The 25,140-nt window shown below is 43.9% G+C and overlaps 1 protein-coding gene across 1 annotated transcript in view; it reads right to left on the bottom strand.

Annotated features, from left to right (window-relative positions):
• Positions 1-15,506: 15,506 nt before the first annotated feature.
• WWC3 (WWC family member 3) overlaps positions 15,507-25,140 on the bottom strand; it is a 264,566-nt gene continuing 254,932 nt past the window's right edge. Inside the window, exons 20-23 of the mRNA XM_089673898.1 lie at positions 24,363-24,455; positions 20,319-20,549; positions 19,193-19,320; positions 15,507-16,258 (exon numbers count right to left, since the gene is read on the bottom strand). Of these exons, the coding sequence (XP_089530024.1) occupies positions 16,192-16,258; positions 19,193-19,320; positions 20,319-20,549; positions 24,363-24,455 (519 nt within the window). The 3' untranslated portion in view covers positions 15,507-16,191. The remainder of the gene's footprint in view (positions 16,259-19,192; positions 19,321-20,318; positions 20,550-24,362; positions 24,456-25,140) is intronic.

Raw genomic sequence — 25,140 nt, 5'->3', positions numbered from 1 at the left:
TAGAGCCATTTGGATCCAGCACTTTACAAGTATCCAGAGAGGGGAGTTCCTGACATATAGGCTTCCATATCCACCCACCCCTTAAAGGGGCCTCTGCCTGACTGGTTCTATCGCCATCTGAGAGCTCCAACAGCACCACCTGTATGCAGAGGGAGGATCTTCACTGTCCAGGACCACATCTAACTCCTTGAGGGGACCTTTACTGCTTTAATGCGTATTAACATTATGCATCTGGTGAGTGCGTACTCTTACCATATCACTTTAGGAGCACTGACACTGGATCGTGATTGATACTTGCTTCACCTAGACCTGCACGGACTGTCACTTTTGGATCATTTATACATTTCTCAGTTTCCCATTGACATTTTTAGCGCTGCACTTTATTGATGTATTTGACATGCCGTTGGCACACATTTTACATGCAGTTGACGCACGTTTACATGCAGTTGACATGCACTTTCCATTTGCATTTGACCTGTGTGGTCACTTCTTTTTTTCTTTATTTCCTTGGACTTCTATGTTCACTGTTCACCCTCTATTGTGCTACTAGAATAGTATAGTGTATTGCAGGTAAAATCATTGCACTTCCACTTAGCTAAGGTTCTGTTTTTCTTAATTACCTTCAGGTTTAGTGTAATATCCTTTTTGGGAAGGCTATTCATCATAACCCCTCTAAAAGAGGGATATATCTATTTCAAATCAGTGATGTACAGTGTTATGTCTCAAATATAATTTTAGGCCGGAAACTTACAGTACCTGTGGGAGACCAAGTCTGCATGGACTTGCTGACCTGACAAAATCCACAGGCAGTTTAACTCCGCATGACGTTTAACCCAGGCTGATGCACGCACAGTATGTTGTTCTTGCTTTCATGGAGGTATAGGGACAATTGACAGCTATGATTTTTTACTCTGCATAGGCTGGGACAAAACTGACTGGCAGCATGGTAAGTCTGAGAGGATTTAGCTAGAACTAACCTATAAAATATGTAAATACTGTGGCAGGGAACAGAGGAACATAAAAAATACTGTAACTTATAAAGCGTTGAATATCAGGTACCCCTCTTAGTGCTGTGCATCCAACCACTGGCCCACACACATCTTCAGCAAGCTTTATTTTGTAACAGAGTAAAGATTGGCGACATGGGTGGTGGGACAGATATTAAAGATGAAGTTTAGAGATTAATTTTTTTGAATAGTTACATTGGTCCAGCTTGCACCAATGTAAGTATGCATATCTCATACCTGAGTGATGCCTGTGGTAGCTACAAATCACTATGGTAGCTGCCACTACTACAGTGATAGCAGCAGTGTTCCAGGTTCAGTGCCGAGCTGCTGCCATTCTTCATAGCAATCACTGGGAGTTGCTCGTTCTACACTGCTGCTATTCAGAGAACACTTTGGGGTTGCTTTACTAAAACTGGAGAGTGTAAAATCTGGTGCAGCTCTGCATAGAAACCAATCAGCTTCCAGGTTTTTTGTCAAAGCTTAAAGTGATACTAAAGTCTTATTTTTTTTTTCTTAAAAATAACAAACATGTCTATACTTTCCTGCTCTATGCAGTGGATTTGCACAGAGCAGCCTGAATCCTCCTCTTCTCGGGTCCCTCGCCAGCATTCCTGGCCCCTCCTTCCTGTCAGATGCCCCCATAGCAAACAGTTTGCTATGGGGGCACTCAAGCAGGCGCGCTCTCGAGCCGGTTCTGCCCCACCCCTCCCTCTCCTGATTGGCTTACTGGCTGTGATTGATAGCAGTGGGAGCCAATGGCTACATAGAATGCATGAAGGTAAAAAACCTTGAGACTTTAGAACCACTTTATTTGAATTAGCTGAAGTTAGTAGCTGACTGGCTGCCTTGCACAGCAGCACCAGATTTTGCACTTTTCAGTTTTAGTAAATCAAACCCTTTTTTTTCAATGAATACAAGGAGTTCTCTGACTGGACAAGGTGGAGAGGCAAGATGGTGACCTCAGGATCTCCACCTCATTCATTAGAGAACACCCTGTATTCATTGAAAAAAACACAAGGCGTTATATGTATAGTACCAGTGGTGTCAAAAGGTGGGCTTTAACACCCATATGCCACACATATGCATTACTGGGCGGTCAATGTTTATATGCACTCAATGCATGCCCCCACTCACTGCGTGCTGACTGAGCTGTCAAAGTGACAAGAAATTTCATGTACTCTCCAAAATTAAACTGCAAGCATAAAAGTGAAAATTCACATATCAGAATAGCCACCTAATAATTGTGTAGAAAGGAATGTTGCACTCCAAATTAAACAAGCATAATATAAAATCTTATTCCCAATAAACAATTATCAAATATAGTGATAATAAGCAGGATCCACATGTTTATGCACACAATAATTGGTGTTCAAATGTGCTTGTGTCCAAAAATGTATAGAAACTCCAAAAAACAGTGCAAAGCAAATCCATAAAACCATGAAAGACTTAAAAATAATCCAATAGCATCCAAAAAAACCATGAATCATAAATCTCTTGGTGTCTTCCTCAAGTGCTGAAACAAACTTGAATATTTGTGTTCTTGTGAGTTCCATCATAACTCATATGAGGATACTCTCACCTGAAAGAAACAACGCTTTAATGACAAGGTCTTTCAGGCATATCCCTTTTGGAGCTGAGATAAAGGCTTTCTAGGGCTGTATAAAGGGACTCTGGGGCAGGGCAGAAAAGGGTTAAATTGCTAACAAAATTACAGTTCCTGTCTGTTAGGCTCTGTCAGTAAACAAAGCAGCCGGGGATGGGATTCCGTCAGGGGCGGACTGACCATTTGGAAACTCGGGCACTGCCCAAGGGCCCGGGGTCAGTAGGGGGCCCCATGAGATGCCCCTTGTACCGTTTTCATAGGCTTTTTTGAGTTTGGACAAGGACACAGGAGCCCCATGATCCCCTATTGCCCGGGGGCCCCATGAGTTGTCAGTCCGCCCCTGGATTCCGTTCATCTATACCAGACCCTTACCTTAGATGAGAGCCTCATTTAGATGTTGATGGAGAACCCCCACATAAATAAAAAGTAGGCCCTGGTATGAATTTTAAAGGACACCTCCCTCCATCTGCCAAATTCTATACCAGACCCTTTAAGGGGGAATCCAATGCAAAAATAACAAGGTCTCCCCAAAAATCCATATTTGACCCTTATCCGAGAATGCAGCCTGGCAGGTCAGGAAAGGAGGGCCATGCTTACACCTGAACTATACCTGGCCATATTCTCTCAACATAAGGGGGGTACCTGGCCAGAACCTTGTCCCCATGTTATTGAGGACAAGGATCCTTTCACCATAACCCTGGTCCGGTGGTTGTGTGGGTTTATCAGAGTCAGGAAGCCCTCTTTAACAATGAGGGAGCACCCTGATACAGCCCCCCCACATGTGAATGAGTAAGTGGGGTTTGTTTCTTTGTTGGATTTTGAGCATCATATTAGCATCAATGTACATTACTGGATGACATGATTGACAATGGATTTACATTTTGAGACCTTTTTATTAAAGTAAACTGCTCCTGTCTTTTTTAAAAAAAAATTTTTGTGAATGAGTAGGGCTATGTACTCCTTAGTCATTCACATGGGGGTCCCCCTGGCAAAGGGGGAGCTGCCAGCCAGGGTAGTACTGTATCATAGATGGCAGGAGCCTGATCACAGGTGAACCCCTGGGACTCTTAACTCGCAGGCTGCCCTTATCCAGGATGAGGCTGTCGCAGCTGGGCTAGCACTCGCTGGCCAGTCTGGGATGACTACTGGATCTAGATTATCCAGCCTGCTTATCAGCCAGCCCCGCTATTGATTGAAGATCTCTGCAGGAAAAAGTCTCAAAAACAAAGGAAAAAAGAAAAAATATATGGAACCACAGGCTCCATCAGGGAGCTAGGTCCTGAAACAGTAAGCAGAAACTAGAAAATCTACAATTTCTGGGGAAATTGTGTAAAGTGTTCTTGCAAGTAACCTTTACCAAGTAATGATGAAATGTAAGCAGTGTACATAGCAAGCCTGATAGTGAGAAATGGATTTCAGCTTGTATTTTGCAGCTCACAGTTAGCCTCAATGACTCAGCTGCGTGTGAGTCATGTTTGGTTGCTATAGCAACTCACTCAGTCAGGAATGTCAGCAGGTCTGTTGTAAACACACTGTTTAAACTTGCCAACTTCACTGGCGATTGCCATCTTCAAACGCTTGTAGTTTTAAAAGTATAAATGCTACTGCGAAGCGCTTGGTATTGCAAGAATCACAAGCAACTGAGCTAAATTTTGATGTATAGTATGTCTCTGAAAGATAAAAAATGAAGGCACAGTCGCAGTTTAAAAACGTCCCTTAAAATTTCCAGTGTCTAGAGTGGAGTTTCAATGAAAGTCAATGGGAGGGGTGAGGTGCAAACAAATGGTCATATTGTGAAAACTATAAGGACTATGGCTTAGTCGTGGACATTTTTAGTGACAGCAGGGTTAGCTGAACGTTTTGATATAAGATATGTGTAGGTGGGCTTGAAAATGACAGAGTGATGGCAGTTTACAAATCATGTTCTGATTTTTCCTTCCACCCTGTAGCTGTGCTCTGCTGCCACTCTAGATGCACCATTCATTCCTATGGGAAAATTTCGCCACAAAAACCGCGATATTTCGTGAACGATTTGGCAAAACGTTCCACAAAGTAATAGCAATCCGATCGGGAACAATCCGCACGTTTTGATATATTACTTGTCTTTGTAGTGTAAAAACTGTGGGAGGAGTTAGCGTGGCAAATTTGGCTATAAGAATAAGAATATACTTGTGAGATAACAATAAGTGCTCCTGCTATGCAAGAACACTTAATAACCGGCTTACTTACAGCACAAGGGGGTTTAAACCAGCTAGGACTGCCTATAGGCGGTGCTGTGCTCTTTTCTGCCTTGTGTTCTACTCCTGTAGGTGGCGTTATAAAACCCTATGGTCAAAAATCAGAAGAGCTGTATCCATTAATGAATGAGCAATGATACATGAAAGGATTTCTTTTTCATAGTTGGTAAGGTTGACTCCAGTCCATCTAGTTTAACCTGTGTGGGTGTGTGTCTCTACCAATTCCCATATCCCTGTATATTGTGTCCTGTAAGATGCCCATCTAAAAGTTTTTTAAATTAGTGTCACTGGCAGCACATATTCTTCTTCACAATGACATCAGGGGTTTAAAGTGTAGCACTACCCTCTTAAGAATTGTTTTCAGGTTTCCTGTGGATCTGGACCCCACTATGAAAGCCCAAGCCCAACCCCTGCTGACACCACAGTACTTTCTAATTAAGGTGTCAGCATAAGAGGCCAAGCCCAACCCCTGAAAAACAATACCCCCTCCACTAAACTTTACACTTGGCACAATGCAGTCAAGCAAGTACTATTCTGCTGGCAACCGCCAAACCCAGGCACATCCATTGGATTGCCAGAGAAGCATGATTCGTCACTCCAGAGAACACATCTCCACTGTTCTAGAGTCGTGTTGGCATGCTTTACACCACTGAACCAGACGCTTTGCATTGCACTTGGTGATGTAAGGCTTGGATGCAGCTGCTCGGCCATGGAAACCCATTCCATGACGCTCTCTATGCACTGGTGTTAATCTGAAGGCCAAACAAAGTTTGGAGGTCTTTAGCTATTGACTCTGTCGAGAGTTGGCGACCCCGCTCTGTCATTTTACAGGGCCTACCACTTCGTGGCTGAGTTGCTGTTGTTCTCAGTTACTTCCACTTTGTTATAATACCACTAACAGTTGCCCGTGAAATATTTAGTAGCAAGGAGATTCACGGATGGACTTATTGCACAGGTGGCAACCTATCACGGTACACTTAAATTCACTGAGCTCCTGAGAACGACCCATTCTTTCACAAATATTTGTAGAAGCAGTCTGCATGCCTAGGTGCTTGATTTTATACACCTGTGGCCTTGGGGGTGATTGAAACACCTGAATTTAATGATTTGGAGGGGTGTCCTAATACTTTTGTCAATATAGTGTATATATGTAGCACCCTACTAGGTAGGTAGGGGGAGCTAGACTCCAATTGTTGGATAGACCTGAGTAGCAGCCTGGGAGTAATAGCTAGCAGGGGGTCAAAATTGGGCCAGAGCTAAGAGGCTCTACAGACTAGGCCTTTGGAATTTCCCCCTGCTCTAGAACTTTGGAGAAATGTCTAGAAACAGTGGGTGGATCTGAGCAGGGGCTGATCTGCACTTTTGAGGCTTGCTAATCCTCAACAGGAGGCTTGGCAAGGGGCAGGATAACACTTAAAAGTGATTGAGTCTGCTCAGCTGCAGGAGAGTTTGGGTGGAAGAGAGAAAGAAGGAAGGAAGGCAGAAGCCTGTGAGGGGGCTCAGATGGAGAGGGGTTCACATGCTCACCTTGGGAGGCTAAAAACTTGGACCTTCACATGCTGCCTGAGAGAGGACCACCTCTGTGGCAGGGAAGGAGCAGCCCAGCTAGAAGGCCTGGTAGCAGCCACTGACCCACAGCACAAGAAAGGGACCAAGTGAGTAAACCTGAACCCCCTGTGCCAGTAAGGGGAAAAGAACACTCTAGTGAGACAGGAAAGTTATAACTCCTAATCTGTATACGCGTTGATGGGACACAGGTGTAAAAAAAATGACAGGGGTTAGCCCTCCCATAACCTAGATTCACACCCAAGCGTTTTCCGCAGCGTTTTGCAGAAATGCACTACAGTCCATTTAACATGATTTCCTATGGGGCACGTTCACATCTCTGCGTTTTCGCCCAGTGTGCTTTTTTGGAAAGGGTCAGGGACTTTTTTGAACGCAAAAGTAGCGTTTTTGGTTCTATTGACTTTGATGGAAACGCTGCTGAAAAGCATGTAGTGCGTTTTTGATGCGTTTTTGCAGCATTTTTGATCTCCAAAGCAACAAGAAAAAAAAATGCAGCAAAAAACACATTAAAAACGCAAATGCAAAAACGCAATGCAGAAACAGGTCAAACGCAAACTGCATAGGTGTGAACCTAGCCTTATTCCATCCAAAATTTTAAAACCTGGATTTTTTTGTTACTCAACGTAAAATACATTTCTCTGAGTTAATTGACGGACACAGCATCTTCCATTTTCGACCACAGGGTTATATCACCACCTACAGGAGTAGAACACTAGGCAGAAAAAAGAAACTTGGCACCGCCTATGGGCAGTCCTGGCTGATATAAACCCCCTCTCTGCATAGGCAATACAATTAGTCACAGGTAGGGGCTGACTGAGGCCAGTAGGGGGCCCCATGAGAGGCTCCTGGTTCACTTTTCATAGTTGCCAATGGCCAATTTTCAGACACGTGTCCGCGATGCGTCCCTTCATTGTGGCTGTGTCAGTATTGTGTTTATATTCCTCCCATCTCTGTTTAGAACAAGGCTCCTACCATCTTCCCACTCTGTGCCTAGTTTCTGCATGCTGCTGAGTCCACCAATTATCTCAGATTCACTGGTATACTGATGTGAATGTACAAATATATATATATATATATACACACATGTAAAGCACTGAATAAATTGACAGCACTATATAAATATCTATAATAAAGAAATAAGTATATAGGCCAATGTAGATCCTGCCCCCGTCTCTGCCCACCTTGTCCTCATAGCTGGGGGCTGTTCGGCTAGGATGCCCTTTTATAAGAATCTGGTGGAGCTTCACTCCTACTGAAGAGTCTCCGGTATTCCCCCCCCCCTTCCCCCATGTCTGCTCTGCACCGTTTTCTGCCTGCATGACTTTGGATCACAGGTGAGTGAGTCTAGGAAACTGTACTCATCGCTGGAGGGGGACACACAAGTTCACTTGCACTGTATCTGTACTGGGGGAAGGGGGTTCTACTAGTAAGGGGTCTGTACTGGGGGAAGGGGGTTCTACTGCTGACAGGTTTGTACTGAGGGAAAGGGGAGGTTTCTACTACTGAGGGGGTCTGCACTGGGGGTAAGGGGGGGATTCTACTACTTAGGGGTCTGTACTTGGGGAAGTGGAAAAGTTTACAAAAATTATAAAATCAAAATTAATGAAAAGTTAAAAAAAAAGTGACTAAAAAGACATCTCTCTGGTAGGGGTAGTGCATTACTTTGCCTGGGACCCATAATGTTGTTAAGATGGCACTGCTTATGATAGGTTCCTGGTACCTTTATTGGGTCACCAACTTTAAGTCTCCTGCCACTCTGCATGTTGCTGATTTCAGTACCCTGCCACATTAATGATGCATCATAAAGATGGCTGATGGAGTACTATATGTTGTCAGTCCACCCCTGGTCACAAGCACTGTCAAAAGAGAAAGCCATAGAGGTGGGTGCTGTGTCTGTCAATGAACTCAGAGCAAGGGATTTTACGGTGAGTAACAAAAAATCCAGTTTTCTCTTTCGTTCATGAACGGACACGTCTTTTCTCAACCATAGGGACTCCCCAAAGCAGTGCAAAACAAGTGAGGGTGGGAGAAACCAAGGCTAAACATTAAAAAGGCAAAAACAGGCCAACAGGCACAACAGAAACACAGGAGCCCAACCAGAACATACACCCCCCAGGTGGGAACAGAAGCCCCTAATACTTTACAGGCAAAACATGCATCCGAAGTAAATATTAGGGAAGATTTGCACAGACGACCAGGTAGCTGCCTTGCAGATTAGAGGTCCGGACGCCTGAGGATGGAAGTCCCAGGAAGCAATGAGAGCCCGAGTAGAGTGCGCCATCAAGGGAAAGGGAGGAACCCCTTAATGGCATTAGCTTGAATCACCGTTTGTTGAATCCAGCCAGAATTGGTGGCAGAGGACACCGTCAAACTCCTCCATGGCCCATCCATAATCACAAAAAGGGAATCCAACCTTCAAAAGTACTTGGTAGTGGACAAACACAACCAAATGCCTGCAACACATCAAGGGGTGCAGAGCAAATTCCTTTGGATGTGACAGGCGAGGGAATAAGTAAGGTAGGGCAATGTCCTCGTTCAAATGAAAGGAAGAGACCTCCTTTGAGAGAAAAGGACATGGCCTTGGCCTCCCCTACTCCCCCTCTAGCCTCTTTTCTGGGGGACCCTGCCTTTCCTAGTGTTCCCGGATAGACCTTCATTCTCTTTTTAGTGCACGGGTGGCCGGTTTTCCCTCAAAAAGCCATCAGAAAACTCCTTGTCTCTTTTTTACACTTACAAGACTTTGGTCTTTCTAGAGGGAGTTTTGCAGGTATCTTCAAATCCGACATTTTTACCGATCACATTTTAGATTGGACTTAACAATGCTCCACACGGAATTTGAACATACCTGTCTCCATTCCTCTAGGGACAAAGGTACTATTTATACCATAAATGGTTTCCGCAATGGGACATCGTCCAATGATAAAACCACTTCAATGATTCAATGGGAATCTGATTTACGTGAGGAACACAACATGGAGGACTGGCTAGAGATGGTCTCTAATATGCATAAGAGTATCAGATCTGTAGCTATTAAGGAAACTGTAGTAAAATTGCATACAAGATGGTACTATACCCGTCAGACTTCACGTTATTTTTCCAGAGGCAAGTAAGCTATGTTTCAGGGATTGTCCAGATAGAGGTTCCTATTTATATACACTCACCAGCCACTTTATTAGGTACACCTTGCTAGTAGCAAGAAAATATCCCCCACACCATTACACCACCACCACCAGCCTGAACCATTGATACAAAGCAGTTTCATGTTGTTTACGACAAATTCTGACCCTACCATCTGAATCTCACAGCTGAAATCGAATGCCCATTTTCCTCTGACCTCTGACCTCAAAAAGGCATTTTTGTCCAGACAACTGCCGCTCAGTGGATATTTTCTCTTTCGGACCATTCTCTGTAAACCCTAGAGATGGTCGTGCATGAAAATCCCAGTAGATCAGTTTTTAAAAAATGCTCAGACCAGTCCGTCTGGCACCAACAACCGTGCCATGTTTAAAGTCAATTAAATCCCCCAATTCTTCCCAATTCTGATACTCGGTTTGAACTTCAGCAAGTCATCTTCACCACGTCTAGATGCTTAAATGCTGTCAGAAATTAGCCTGCAGCCTCGTTTGTTTATTCTTACCTCCTTGCTGCTCCTGATTCCCTCACGTGTTTTTCTGTGCTTCTATAGGCGTCATCTGCTGTCCTCTGGGTTTTATTTCCTTCCCTTCCATCACTTCTGTCCCGCTTCCCTGTCTGCCTGTCTATATGAGATGTGCTCAGACTAGGCCACTCTGCCTGAGCAACTTCTTGTTGTTGGAGCGCCCATGTGTTTCTGCTGTGAATCCTGTGTTGTCTATCTGTGTACCGACCCCGGCTTCGTTCCTGACCTTGCTTGTTTTCCGCCTGTCCTGACCTCAGCTTGCCCATTGGATTCCCTGTGTCTTCTCCCGGTGTACCCTGCTGCCGCTAGCGGTCTCCTCCACCTCAGCTGGGTGTACCTGGGGGCCACGAGCTGGTCTCAGCCTGCTGCAAGTCCATCCCCACCATCAGGGGCCCTGGTGAACAAGCAGGCTGGGGCTTAGACTCCGCACCCTGGGAACCCCAAGCTGTGGATCTATAGAGCTCACTACAATAGGCGTGACAAATGCATTGAATTGCTGCGATGTGATAGGCTGATTAGCAATTTGTGTTACCAAGCAATTGAACAGGTGTACCTAATAAAAGTGGCTGGAGAGTGTATATTTTGGAGCTGTAAAGCACTCTGACCAATTTGGCAGAGGTTAGCCAGTAAGATCACACAAATCACTGGAGTACAGGTTACCTTAACGGCCTCTATGTGTCTCCTTTTTACACCTATACTGAATGTCTCTAACCCCTCCCTAAGACTCACCCACACTTTGTTTAGTGCTATATTCTGGGTTATCACCCTCAACTGGTACTCTCCTTCGGTCTCAAGTAATTAAAATGATAGAGGCCATTAAGCTGATGGAGAATATTCATCAAAAGATATTTGATACTATTCATATAATTCAAAGCAAATGGGAAAACTGGTCATCTTACTGACTCTGCTGGTTAGATTAGTCCAGACTATTTCGGTAACTTCACTCTCTTGGATTTCTACACTCAACTCTTATGCTTTTATTTATACATCTTATGAGTTAAATTTTAATTCATTATCTGTGCTATGTATATTCTTGTTTAATGGGATTTTTCTGCCATTGGCAGCTTTTTGATATTACATAATTTTTTGGTTATTTATATTGACTCAATACTCTGTTGAGCCTTGTTACCAGAGATGTGCAACATGGTAAATCAGTTTTATTGCAAACTGTTTCTGCTTTACTGATATTGGGGTTGATTTACTAAAGGTAAATATACTTTGCACTGCAAGTGTCTTGCAAGTGCATTTCAAGTGCAGTTGCTTTATATCCGAGGGGAAGCTCTGAAATGAGCTGAAGCTCTGCTAATTTCTTTCATCCGATCATGTGCAAGCAAAAATCTGTTTTTTATTTTCCTTTCATGTTCCCCTCAGTTCTAGAGCAACTGCACTGTAAGTGCAGTTCTAAGTGCACAGCCTGTTTGCCTTTAGTAAATCAACCCCATTGTGTCTGTACATTGTGCTGCAGTAAAAATCGTTAGTATGAAAAAAAGAAAAGAAAGGGCACGGACTGAGATCCACCTTATCCTAGTTCACAACCAAATAAGGAGACCAGCAGGGCAAGGCCGCCAACTCTGACATTCTGCGAGCAGAAATGATAATTACTAAAAAGGCCACCTTCTGTGACAGTGTAAGCAAGGGAATCTCAGCATATTCTCAAAAGGAGGTCATTGAAGAACAGAAATATCCAGATTCAGATCCCAAGGCCACCTGCTGAACCCCTTGAATGAAAGTATGGATCAAAGAGTGCATGGCTAGGGAGTGTTGAAAGAAAATCGCCAGATCAGAAATCTGGCCCTTGATGGTACTTAACGTCATCCTCCTCTCAACACCCCGCTGCAGAAAAGACAAAATCCTAGCCACCGAGAAGGTACATGGATGAACAACCGCAGATGCACTCCATGAGAAATAAGCCTTCCAGGTGCAATGGTATATCTTCATAAAAGTAGACATCTGTGCTGTCAGCATGGTAGGAAACACTGACTTTGACGGTCCCCTTTCGCTTAGAACCCGGCTTTCAATAACCAAGTCGGTAAAGCAAACAACTGAAAAGCAGGGTGGAAGATCGGCCTCCGAGACAGAAGATCTGCCCTGGTCGGCAGACGCCAAGGGACGTCCATGACCAACCATACCACATCTGCATACCAGGGAGGTGGGGCCAATCCAAAGTCACCAGAATGACTGGAAAGCCTATGGCCTCCATCCTTCACAGCAGGCAGGGCAGAAGCTTTAGGGGAGGGAATGCATAGAGGAGATGATACTGACTCCACAACACCACCAGGGCGGCATCTGTGTATTCACGAGAAGATCCCTCATCCTGGTCATGAATCTCGGCACTTCACTGTGGAACCGAGATGCTAGTAGATCCACATTTGGATTGTCCCACCAGAGGTAAATCTGATGAAATCCATCAGAATACAGGGACCACTTGCCTTGGTCCAACATTTGATGGCTGAGGCAGTCTGCCTGCCAACTGTCCACCCTGGGAATGTGCACAGCGGAGAATCCCGGCATGTCATGCTCCATCCGTCTGAAAATTCAGGAGGCCTCTAGCGATGTAGCCACACTCCTCGCCTTGGTGGTTGACATCGGACAGTGGACATCTGGACCAGGTCCCCCCCCACATGCTCCGTCCACTGCTCTAGACAAAGCCTGATCTCCCGAAGTCCTGGGACTGGTAACCGGAACTCCTCTGGCGTACAGCAACCCTGGGTCCAGCTCGCCCCCAGCACTCCTCCGCAGCTGATGTCTATCGTGACCACCATCCAGTGCAAGGGCAAAAACGATTTTCCCTCCCGAAAGACAGGAGGCCAAAGCCACCAAAGCAGAGACATCCTGATCTGAGGACCCAGGTGAACTCGGGTGTCCAAGGGGTCGGAGGGCTTGGCCCACTTGGACAAGATCTCCTATTTGCAACAGCAAATGGGAGGACCGCCTGTGGAAAAACAGCAGCCGATCGCCAGCTGGAACTTCTGAACCTTGTCTAACAGATGGAGCACCTGGGCCAGTGGAAGGATTTGGCACACTTGGACAATATCTCCTTTTGGACAGCCCTGGTATGCAACTGAACATATGGAACCGCCTCAAAGGCAGACACCATCAGCCCCAGGACCTGCATGCAACATTAAAAAGGAAGACTGCCTGTGGAACAGCAGCAGCTGATCGCCAACTGAAGCTTCTGAACCTTGCCCACTAGAAGGAGCACCTGGGCCAGCGAAGTGTTGAGAATCAGGCCCAGATAGTCCAGCTTCCTGGTCGGGATCAGAGAGGATTTCTGGAAATGCAGGACCCACCTCCATATCCCTGTCCTGCTGAAGGCGGAGTGGAGCACCAGTGGCATTGGAGTGAGGCAAAGAAATGCAGATGCCCAAAGATAAAATGGTGCGTGCCCCTGCCTACCCAGCAGGCCACAAAGCAGTGGCCTAAAGTGTTGGATACACATGGCATACTTGCAGAGCCACTGTACAGCCCGAGACCAAAAAAAGAAAAACAGTCCACACCCCACTGCCATGCCTCTACCCATAGTGCCAGTATATGAGGGTAAGAACACCTGGGGAATATTGCAGCACCAGTGGGCCCCCACACTACAACCCAGGTTAGCACATACAGGCAGGACTATGTCCTATGTCTTGGCTACCACCAAGGCTGGAGAGGGGATCCTGCAGGGTCGAGCACCCCAGGCAGTACCCACACCACCACACTGAGTCTGGGAAGGGAAAAAGGGGGCAGAGTACTTACTGATCCAGCTGGAGCATGCGGGAAAAGCTCTCATGACAGAACTTCCTCTCTACCAAAGTGGGGGGGCTGTCGGCCAGGGGTAGCACTGTTACACAGACTATAGTGCACCCAGTCAAAAGAGTCCCTGTGAGGCAATTAACTCGCTGGCCTGAACTTCTCCAGGATGGGGCCCATTGCGGCTGACCCAGCACTTAACAGAAGGTCTGCGTGCGCTCATTGGCCAGGCTGAGGAGACCACTGGATCTATAGTATCAAGCCTGTTGCCCAGCCCAGTTGTTGACTGCAGATCGCAGGAAAAATCACAGAAAAAAAGAAAAAAGGTTAAAGAACCACAAGTCCCAGAAGGAAACTAGGTCCTTACTCCTCATTAGGCATAAAAAATTGCCTATGCAGAGAGGCGGTTTATAGCAGCCAGGACTCTCTATAGGCGATGCCGAGTTTATTTTTTCTGCTTAGTGTCCTACTGCTGTGGGTGGCAATATAACCCTATGGTTTTCCCTTTAGCTCTGCTTTAAAAAATAATAAAAACTTGTATTTCTCCTTGAATGTTAGGACTGCCCTATAGCAGATATATTGCTACAAGGCGGCACGCGTGCGCAAAATCACATATATATACATGATTTTGCATTTCCAGGTAGGGGGCACGTGTGACCCACACGCACCCTACCCACGCCGCCATTTGCGGCCGCGGATGTCAATTACCCCATCGCCCGGTGATTACCAAGCATCTCCGATGGGGAGGAAGATTGTTTTGCTTACAAACAATCCTCCTCCCTGTCAGCTCGAGCACCCTGCTCAGGATGGCTGTGCACAGTACAGCCATCCTGATCAGTGTGCTTACAGTGAAGAACACACCCCCACCCCCTAGTAAAACACACACACAGTATATAGTTAACCCTTTGATCGCCCCTCACATTGACCCTTTCCTGCCCAGTGCCATTAGTATAGTGTCAGTGCTTTTTTTTTTAGCACTGATCACTGTATTGGTGTCAATGGAGATGTCAGTGACACCAAGTTAGTTTCCCCCCAGTGTCAGAATGTCCATCGCAGTCCAACTAAAAGTCGCTGATCGCCGCCATTACTAGTAGAAAAAAAATTTATAAATCCCATTATCTATACTGCCATTTGTAAACTATATAACTTTCACGTAAACCAATTAATTTACACGTATTGGGATTTATTTTACCAAAGACATGTCACAGAATACATTTTGGCCTAAGTTTATGACGAAATTTGATTTTTTTAATTTTTTTACTGCAAATGTTTAATAGCAAAAAGTCCAAAATACTGTTTTTTTTTCTCAAAATTGTCAGTCTTTTTTTGCTTATAGCGCAAAAAAACTAAAAAATGCACAGGCGATCAAATAAAACCAAAAGAAAGCTCAATTCGTGGGAAAAAAGGACATAAATTTAATTTGGGTGCAGTGTTGCATGACCACACAATTGTCAGTTAAAGTAACGCAGCGCCGTAACGCAAAATATGGCCTGGTCATGAAGGGGGGTAAATCCTCAGGAAGGCAAGTGGTTAAAAAATATTGGAAACAAAAAAAAAAATAATAGAACAAAACCTGAAACAAATATGTATAGAAATTGTGCTAAGAGTTACATTGGGTAACCATTACAATAACCTAAAAAGAAGAGCAGTAACCTCAGAAGTGTTCCAAACACAGTGACAAAAAAGACCAAGAAAACAAGAAGAGCTATGGAAAATGCAATGCCATTTTAATCTGTATTAAAACCCTTGCAGTGATAATATTTCAGTACAGTACAGAAATCATGTGAAAGAATATGAGATATGTTATGAAAAAAGAAAGAAAAAAATATAACAAAAAAAAAAAAGCTACCAAAGATGACAGTTTACAAATAATATTTTCGTTTCAGGTACCAGAAAGAAAGCCAGTTCATCAGTCCAATTCAGCTGTATGACAAAACACTTGGAAGCATAAATTCAATCTAGAACATCTTTAAAGTAGGTATTTTCCCTCAAGGAAAATAAAAACCTATAAATAAATTACTGTTACAGTGAACTGTCCCGAACTTGCTTTATTTCCAATTTCCAGCCTTTTTTATTAAAAGTCACATTAAAAAGCATCAAAACTGTACATTTTTTTCAGAAGAGAGTAGTTGATCTATAAAATAGTTTGTCTTCAAAGATGTCAGTGTTACAGCAAGGAAAAACCAAGCCTTGCTGCGGTCATATTATAAAATATATAATTATAGATATTTATATAATGCATATATGTTTTTCATTTTTATTGTGTTTTTTATTTTTTACAAAATAATGAATAGCTTTTAAAACATTTGTAATATTAAACTTCACTAGTTTAATAACTTCATGGAAATACAAACAATGTTTTCGATACGTCCTGTGTTTGCATGAAACGCGTCATACATCGTCAGCTGGCAGAGGAGGTATATTGATCCTTGGTCTTGTAAAAAATGCTATCTTCTCCCTGTCAGTAGCATAGAAGAAAGAGTTTGCTTAGATAATGAGGTTCCAAACAGATTTGTAAAATAAGTATTTTTTACATTATATCTGACCTCTGTGCCTATCAGCATGTAAAAAGGGCCTTAAAGGGCTGGGAGGCGTGGCAGGGTTTATGGTCATGTGACCACTGTGATTGGCTGTCACAGTGGTGACATGATTGGAAAGCTCCAGATTGCAGGTATCTATGGGAGCTTTCCGTTAGGTGTGGTTTGGGCACAGATTTGTTTACATTTTGGTACGCAAATATGCGGTCTCACAGCGTCGAGGCCCACCCTTGCGTAATTTTGGCACGAAGAGGTTAAAGCTCAACAGTTGGCAAACAGTTAAATTAAATATACAATACAGATAAACTATATAAGGAAACTGTTACCTGTCAAAATATTTGTACTTCTGTGCATCTAGTTCTAAAATTTACACAGCTCTGCCACATCACGCAGCCCTGCCTAGCAGGATAAGAGACCTCATAACTTACTATTAGTCTGTGCTAGGATGTAATCCAATCCACTGTGACGATGAAACTATCAAATTAAACTGTCAACCACCAAAATGCAAAAAATATAAAGGAAAATAAAAATTAAAAAAAAATGCAAAAAAATAACATTAAAAAAAGACTGGGCTGCCACTGTTACAACGGTTCTATGACCTAAATCAAATGGTATACAAACTACATTCCCCAGTCTGAGCTCTTAACCAAACTTTTACAAAACCCTCCTTATGTGACTACAACAGAACCAAATACCTTCAGAAAAACATGCAAACCAGTAATCTGTATAAGGAAAGGCCCATTACAGTATAACAGAGTACTTTATTTCTTTACAGACATAAGGTCAATCTGTACTGAAAGGGTTGTGCCAGGGGCAGGGGGTGGTGTGTCTGTACTGAGGAGTTAGTACTGGGCTGGTCCGTTTGTATTAAGGGGCTTGTGCTGGGGGAGTCGGTCTGTGCTGCAGGGTCTGTATTAGGGGAGTCTGTCTGTATTGTATTCTATCTTGGGGGTCATCTGTAAAGAAGGGTCTGTGCTTGGGTGGGGGGGTCTGTGCTAGGTTGGAGGGGATTTGTCTGTGGGTAAGGGTCTGAGCAGGGGAGGTCGAACTGAGCTGAGGGTTCTGTGCTGGTGGGGAGGTAGGGCTGAGGAGGACAGTCTGTACTGAGGGGTGTATGCAGGGGAGGTCGATCTATGCTGAGGGGGTCTGTGCTTTGGGGGTTAGTCTGTACTGAGGGGTCTGTCCCGGGGAGGTCAATCTGTGCTGAGGGGTCTGTGCTGGGGAAAGGGTGGGGGACAGGGGCAGACTGACAAATCATTGGGCCCCCGGGCAATAGGGGATCATGGGGCCCCTGTGTCCTTGCCCAAACTCAAAAAAGCCTATGAAAAGGTACCAGGGGCATCTCATGAGGCCCCCTACTGACCCCAGGCCCTCGGGCAGTGCCTGAGTTTCCAAATGGTCAGTCCACCCCTGGTGCGGGGTTGTTCTGTGCTGGAGGGGTCTGTACTGTTGGGGTAGGGGTCTGCGCTGGGAGGTTTGGTCTGTGCTGGAGGAGTTTGTTCTTGTGGGGGAGGGGTCAGTCTGTGCTGGGGAGAGGTCAGTCCGTGCTGAGGGGGACAGTCTGTACTGAGGGGTCTATGCAGGGGAGGTCATTCTGTGCTGAAGGGTCTGTGCTTTGGGGGTTAGTCTGTACTGAGGGATCTGTGCTGGGGAGGTCGATCTGTGCTGAGGGTCTGTGCAGGGGAAGGGAGCGGGGGGGGGTTGAGTTGGTCTGTGCTGGAGGGGTCTGTTCTTATGGGGGAGAGGTCAGTCTGTGCTGGGGAGAGATTGGTTTGTCCTGAGAGGATTGGTCTGTGCTATGGAGTCTGTTCTGAGGAGAAGGGGCCAGTATGTGCTGAAAAATATGTGCTGGGGGAAGGGGGGGGTTGGTCTATGCTTAGGGGTCTGTTCTTGGGGGAATGTGGTTTGCACTGAGGGGTCAGTCTGGGCTGGTGTGGGTTTATCTGTACTGACGGGTTTGTGTTGGTAAGTCGGTCTGTGCTGGTGGAGTGGTTTGTGATGAGGGAGTTGGTGTCTGCTGTGGTGGTGGTGGTGGGGGGCGGTCAATCTGTGCCGGGGAGGGGAGCCTATACTGAGGGGGTTTGTGCTCGACAGGTTCTTCTGTACCGGAGGTTCTGTATTGGGGAGGTCGGTCTGTGCTGGAAGGGGAATCTGTACTGAGGGGTTTGTGTTGAGGGGAGTAATTTTGGCTGCACTCTGTAAAGTGGCCATTCTATTATGCAGTCCTGACCTCTGCACTACAGAACTGAAATGTAGTTTTTATTAAAACTGGAGGCACCAGGATCTGGAGCAGTTGTGCATAGCAAACAATCCACTTCTAGATTTCATTTTCAAAGCTTGGCTTACAAGCTGAAGACAGAAACTGATTGGTTGGCTTGCACAGAAGCAGATTTTGCCTCCTCCTCCAGTTTTGATAAATTCCTCTCACCGTGTTTTACATTTCATACACCTGACTACTGCTCTCTAAGCATTATTTGTGGGTAAAGGGACTGTGGCATATGTGTGCTGAGTATAGGGGGAGTTTTATTTAACTACACCCCTATAAGCCCCTCCCATTGGCAGCACAATTTGGCCAACCTCCGCTTTATGTCTTCAGTTAATTTATTTTAACCCCCCCCTCAAAAAAAGGTGGTTGGACCCAGGTGCCAGGTGTACAAAGTACACCACAGAAGCAAGTGAGAGATAAAAGAGATTCTCTGGATTGTACTAGTTTCTTTTAATACCAGGAATGTCCCAGGTAGAAGAAAAGTATTTCTGCAGTTAAAGCTGAGACATGGTATACCTTTTGCATAATGTTATTACAGCAGACATGTATAATGTTTTTAAATGTATAATTTTGTTTTAATTTCAGTTACCTGAAGGTTTGTACTTGCAATGGTTCCTTTTGATTCTGACCACGCAGCTGGAAGACTTCTTTGGAGACTCTTTTAAGCATTTTCTCAGCTGCTTGTTCTTGGTGCAGCTCAAGCTTGGTCTGTCTCATCTAAAGAGAAAAATAAACATGAAACTATTATAAGAAATATCAAATACTAGCTATAGAGCAGAGATATCTTCACCACAATTAATATGTTAGACTCTTCCTGTGCCTAGTCTGTAATCATGTTTTCTAACGCTGCAGCATCCTCAGCTGTTGCATGCTGTGTTTTTACATTTTAGGGTCATCTATCTATACTTTCACAGCAGATTTCCATTTATGCAGAGGTAGAATGAGGCTTTGAAGCTAAAATTATATATAATCAGAGAACATACAAAGCACAGATTATTTCAACCTCATTAAAAATCTAGATCTGAACACCTGGATCTGGACAAAATGTGCATTCATGTAAACTCAACTTTACTTTCTCAGACTCAGACTCCTAAATATATGGAACAAAGGTGCACCTCCATATCCCTCCATGCACACCTCCATTCCATATCCCACATTAAAATGCTTGGTGCTTGAGTGATTTCCTCAAAGACCTGAATCATGTGCAATGTGAGGGTGTCTGTGTTCTGATTTTCAGAAACTCTATATTTGCATAGGGCACTAGTGGGTACACTGTAGAGCTGGTGTGGAGAACTTGAGGTAAATAACAAATGTTTTTTGATTACACATTTACTTTAAAGCTATAAACTTTTTTTTAGTTTTGGATACAGTGAATTGCTATTTAACTGCTATCGGGGGCTCTGCTAGAGCTGCTTACCCTAATGTCCCATTGACAACGGTTTATCACAGAGAAAGTGAATCTAACTCTGCAACAGGGACAATGACAGCAATAAAAACCTACCACATTTTTATTTCTGTCCGTGTTGCTGTTGGCGCAGTAAAAAACAGACAGTGGTTCTAATCCTTCCCCCACTTTATCCAAAACAAAAAAAAAGTTTTTGGCTTGATATTTTAACATAATCATATAATTTATGTGTGAGGCTTATTACTTTGATCTATAAAGAAAGATTGTTATATTTCCTTGTTAATCAGCTATGTATTAGCAGAATATTTACTTGTCTTTCTGCCTCTATCAGCAGACAGCGGAATCTTTCATCACGCAGCACCCACTGGGGAAGCTCACTTTGACCTCTAAGTTGTGCCTCCTCTAGACGTTGCTTGAGTTCTTTAAGAGTGTTTATCTCTTCATTTAACTGCTGTTGCTTTGTTCTGGAAGCCTGAAGATCCAGCTCCAGGTCTAAAGATGTCCGTGCCATGATCTCTGCCATGGAAGACTGGCAGGCCTGCTACAAAACACAAATCGCACATGTCAATCTTATGTCTCAGTAAAATTGCTATTTACCACATTGAGAGGAAAGACAGTGTGAATTTAAAACTGGTGAGTTTTCAGATAGACATCCTAAAAATCACAGACAGCATACCTAGTTGATGATAAGCTAGGCCTTCACAAATTAAGACATTAGGATATATTGACACTGTGCAAACTCATGTTCTGAAATGGGACAGGCTGAATTACAGGGATACATAAGTGGGAACATGTGCAACACAAGTACATGGAAATGGTCACAGTATAGAGGGTAGGAAAATGCATACATAGACTTCCAATGAGTGCTAAAAGATCTCAGCACAAGACCTGGGTCATATTGTAACTTAAACACTCTGAAGATTAGTTTGGTATAAATATATTGGTGGGATACCTATATTCACAAAAGGATCCAAGTTTTCTTTTATTTTCTATAAATCTGTAAGTATAAAGCGATTCTAAAGGTTATTTTTTTTTTCTGTAAAATAACAAACATATCTATATTTACCTACTGTATACAGTGGTTTTGCACTGAGCAGCCTGGATCCTCCTCTTCTCAGGTCCCCTGCAGGCTCTCCTGGCTCCTCCTGTCTGTTGGGTGCCCCCACTGCAAGCAGCTTGCTATGGGGGCACCCGCTGCTCCGTGTGTCCATTCACACACCACCCCCTCTCTCTCCTCACTGGCTGTGATTGACAGATGAAATACATATTTTTAAGGTGTTTTACCTGCCAAATGATTTGTATCTCTCCCCATCCAGTGCTAAGATTTACACAGCTCTGCTACACTACACAGCAGAGCACTATCAGCCAGGACAAATAGCCTGTGACTGGACAGTAGAAGCAAATGAATAGTGTAATCTCAATGTGAGTCTCCCCTCTCCTCTTTGTTAGCATATCACCACAGCAGCACAACTGATTGGCTACTTGTCAGGGTCGTCTTTAACGCAGGGCAAAAGGGCCATCTGCCCTGGGCCCAGTCATTGTGGGGCCCAAAGCAGCTGCTCCTTGAGCCCCTGTTGCCTGCCAATTTGGGCCCTGATGATGGCACTGTAGAACGCGCTGCACCAGGTGCACGGGAGGCAGCGCCATATTCTTCAGTCAACTGGGAGGGGGTGGGGCCAGAAACTACACTGAAGTTCTGACCCCGCCCTATGCAACCTGTATGCTCGGGAGGGAGTGGCTGTACTAGAAGCTGAAATCTGAATGGGAGCCCTGCCCCCCGACCTCTGAAAGCGGATGGTGAGCCCGGCTGGCCAGGTAGGTCCTTGCCCCAGAGGCTGCTTATGGACTGTCATCCTAAACCCTGACCTGTTGTTCACCAACTGTAAATCTGTGCATTGGTGAAAGGTCTCTGGTCATCTCCTGTAGTACATCCACAGTCTCTGTTCATCCCCTGTAGTACATCCGCATTCTCTGATTATCTCCTGTAATATATCCACACTCTCTGGTCATCTCCTGTATTACAACCGCAGTCTCTGTTTATCTCCTGTAGTACATCCGCAGTCTCTGGTCATCTTCTGTAGTAAATCCACAGTCTCTGATTTTCTCCTGTAGTACATCCGCAGTCTCTGGTCATCTCCTGTAGTATATCCACAGTCTCTGGTCATCTCCTGCAGTACATCCACAGTCTTTGATTATCTCCTGAAATACATTCACACTCTCTGGTCATCTCCTGCAGAATATCCACACTCTCTAGTCATCTCCTGCAGTACATCCACAGTCTCTGGTTATCGCCTGTAGTACATCCGTAGCTCTGGTCATCTCTTGTAGTACATCCGCAGTCTCTGATTATCTCCTGTAGTACATCCACAGTCTCTGGTCATCTCCTGTAGTACATCCGCAGTCTTTGATTATCTCCTGAAATACATCCACACTCTTTGGTCATCTCCTGCAGAATATCCACACTCTCTGGTCATCTCCTGTAGTACATCCACAGTCTCTGGTTACCTCCTGTAGTACGTCCGTAGTCTCCGGTCATCTCCTGTAGTTAATCTGCAGTCTCTGATTATCTCCTCTAGTATGTTTGCAGTCTCTGACGATCTCCTGTAGTATGTGTATTTGGCTTGGTTCATACTGTTGCGACATAGAATCCAACTTGTGAGCCTCCAAGTTGCATGACATGTGAAATTCAATGTTTCACTGTGAGAGCCGTCTTAACTGTTACTACACAGGTCGCTCCGACGTCAGAAAAGATTCATGCAGTACTTTGGTCCAACTTAGGTACAATTTCACCCCTAGACTCTAAAGGGGTTTTTTACTAAAACTGCAGGTGCAAAATCTGGTGCAGCTCTGTAAAGAATCCAATCAGCTTCCAGATTTTATTGTCAAAGCTTAATTGAACAAGCTGAAGTTAGAAGCTGATTGGCTACCATGCACAGATGCACCAAAGTCTGAGTGCACCAGTTTCAGTAAATCTCCCCTAAATGTCTAATGTCCAAGGTCGCAACAAAGTTGGATCAAAGTCGGAAAAAAGTTGCAGGGCAAAGTCGTACGACTTGACCGTCGCAGCAGTGTGAACTGAGCCTTAATGTGTCGCTTTACTTGCTCAATAATTTGGGATTGCTCCACTGCTCAGTGAGCGGTAATGATGTGCAGCCTCAAGCAACCAATTAGTGAATAGTAGTGATCTGCTGTAACCTCTAGCAACTAATTAGTGAGCCGTAATGTGTGCTGTATCCTCTAGCAACCAGTAAGTGAGCAGTAACAATAAGCCATAATCTAAAGCAACCAATCAGTGAGCGGTAATGATGTGCAGTAACCTCTAGGAACGAATCCCTGAGCGGTAATGATGTGCAGTAACCTCTAACAACCAATCAGTGAGCAGTGTTGATAAGCAGTAATCCACAGCAACCAATCAGTGAGTGGTAATGATGTGCAGTAACCTCTAGCAACTAATCAGTAAGCTGTAATGTGCGCTGATTAAACTAGATGGACTGATGTCTTTGCTCAACCTTACCAACTATGTAATTTAATAGACATATGTCTATTTCAACTGTGTAACTGGAGTCCCTGTCATTCAATAGTGATCAGCTTACAAACTAGTGCTGTCAAATGCTTAGCAATGCTGTGTCATGATATGATCCTTCTGCCCCTCACTGTCCCAGATGTAAACTACTGAACAATCTAGCAGTATATCCATTTTAGGGTATTATATTAGTTGAAATAACGGAAACAAAGCGGCCTATCTGAACATCGCATTTTTACCAACTCATAGTTTTGTTAACCCTTGGTCACGCATATGAGGTTGTGCATATCTTTTTATCTTATCATCATCTTTCTACTTCACTTGCTACAGTATTACATTGCCTATTTGTACTGATATCTTCTCAGAATTGTACTGCTCCTGCACATACACTGTACACTATGCTGACACAGTTTCATGTAACTCTGTATCCTGCACTGATCCAGCTGTATGTACGGTTGTAAACTCCTTGATTCTTCCACTTCAATAAACAATTTGGATAAGGAAATAACTGAAACTATATAAATATCCCCTGCAATGTAAACTTCAAATACAACTGAAAAATACATAGAAAATACATATAAAAATAATCATACTAATCAGTAATTCTAGCACTAGCAGTAGACCTCAGTATTTTAAACACATCTGGAATGTAAGCAAAAACCATAGTTGAAGGCTTTGCAATCACTTAACAGATGGATGTCTGTTCTGATAAAACAAGTATGACATGTTTTTCTTTAAATAAACTCTGTTTTGTAACATACTGGACATGGCAAAGATTCATATAACCACCTTTCCAGATTGTATGGTAAAAATTGCACATTACATCGATACCTGCTTATAGCGTAGTGTCCGCCTTTCCAGTGTATTTCGAATGAAAGGTGATTTTCTCGGTAATGTAGAACTATCACTATCACTTCGATACAGCTAAACAGAAGCAAAAACAAAATATGATATAAATATTAAAATAATGACATTTGGTATACTGCAGACATTGGGCAGACAATAGTAATATGTCAGTGAGACACCATACCAGAAAATTCACTGACTTTTTAATGATTTGATCAGTGCTTGTTTTGAAGACCCAAATATGGTTTAAAAATGTGGGTTTCCACAAAACATTTTTTTAACTTTTAAAAACTAAGGCATGCAAAATATACTAGACCACCCTCTATTACATTTGACACAATCAGATATCCTGCTTAGATCCATTTTGTACTCTAATATAAGTCTTCCGCAGAGCGATAAAATACTTCTTACTCAATTTTCTAATCAGTCAAAAGTGGATCTTACACAGGAAGAAGGGCTTTGATTTGCACCCATGTGACAGCGTTGGGTTCCTGAGTGGCCAACAACTAAATACCAGCATTGTAATGTAGGATTAAGAGGAATGATTCACCTTTGTTCACACCCAAAAGTACCACGTATTTCTTTTTGCTCCTGGCAGCTGAGCTGAGCATTAAGGAAGCAAAGGGAAGGAGGGTGTGGGCAGCTGGCAGCCTACATAAGCAAAACACAGGTTTAATTTTAACAGAAGCCAATTAAAACACCAGTACCTTTTTATACTGTGAATAGAAACGGAAGTATAAAGGATGTGTTCTGGTGGACATCA

Source organism: Staurois parvus, unplaced genomic scaffold, assembly GCF_062004578.1.
Source record: "Staurois parvus isolate SC_StPar_1 unplaced genomic scaffold, SC_StPar_1.0 ptg000145l, whole genome shotgun sequence".
In the NCBI taxonomy this organism is placed as follows: domain Eukaryota; kingdom Metazoa; phylum Chordata; class Amphibia; order Anura; family Ranidae; genus Staurois; species Staurois parvus.
The sequence above is the reverse complement of the archived record's forward strand: the minus strand, read 5'-3'. Positions and strand labels throughout refer to the sequence as shown.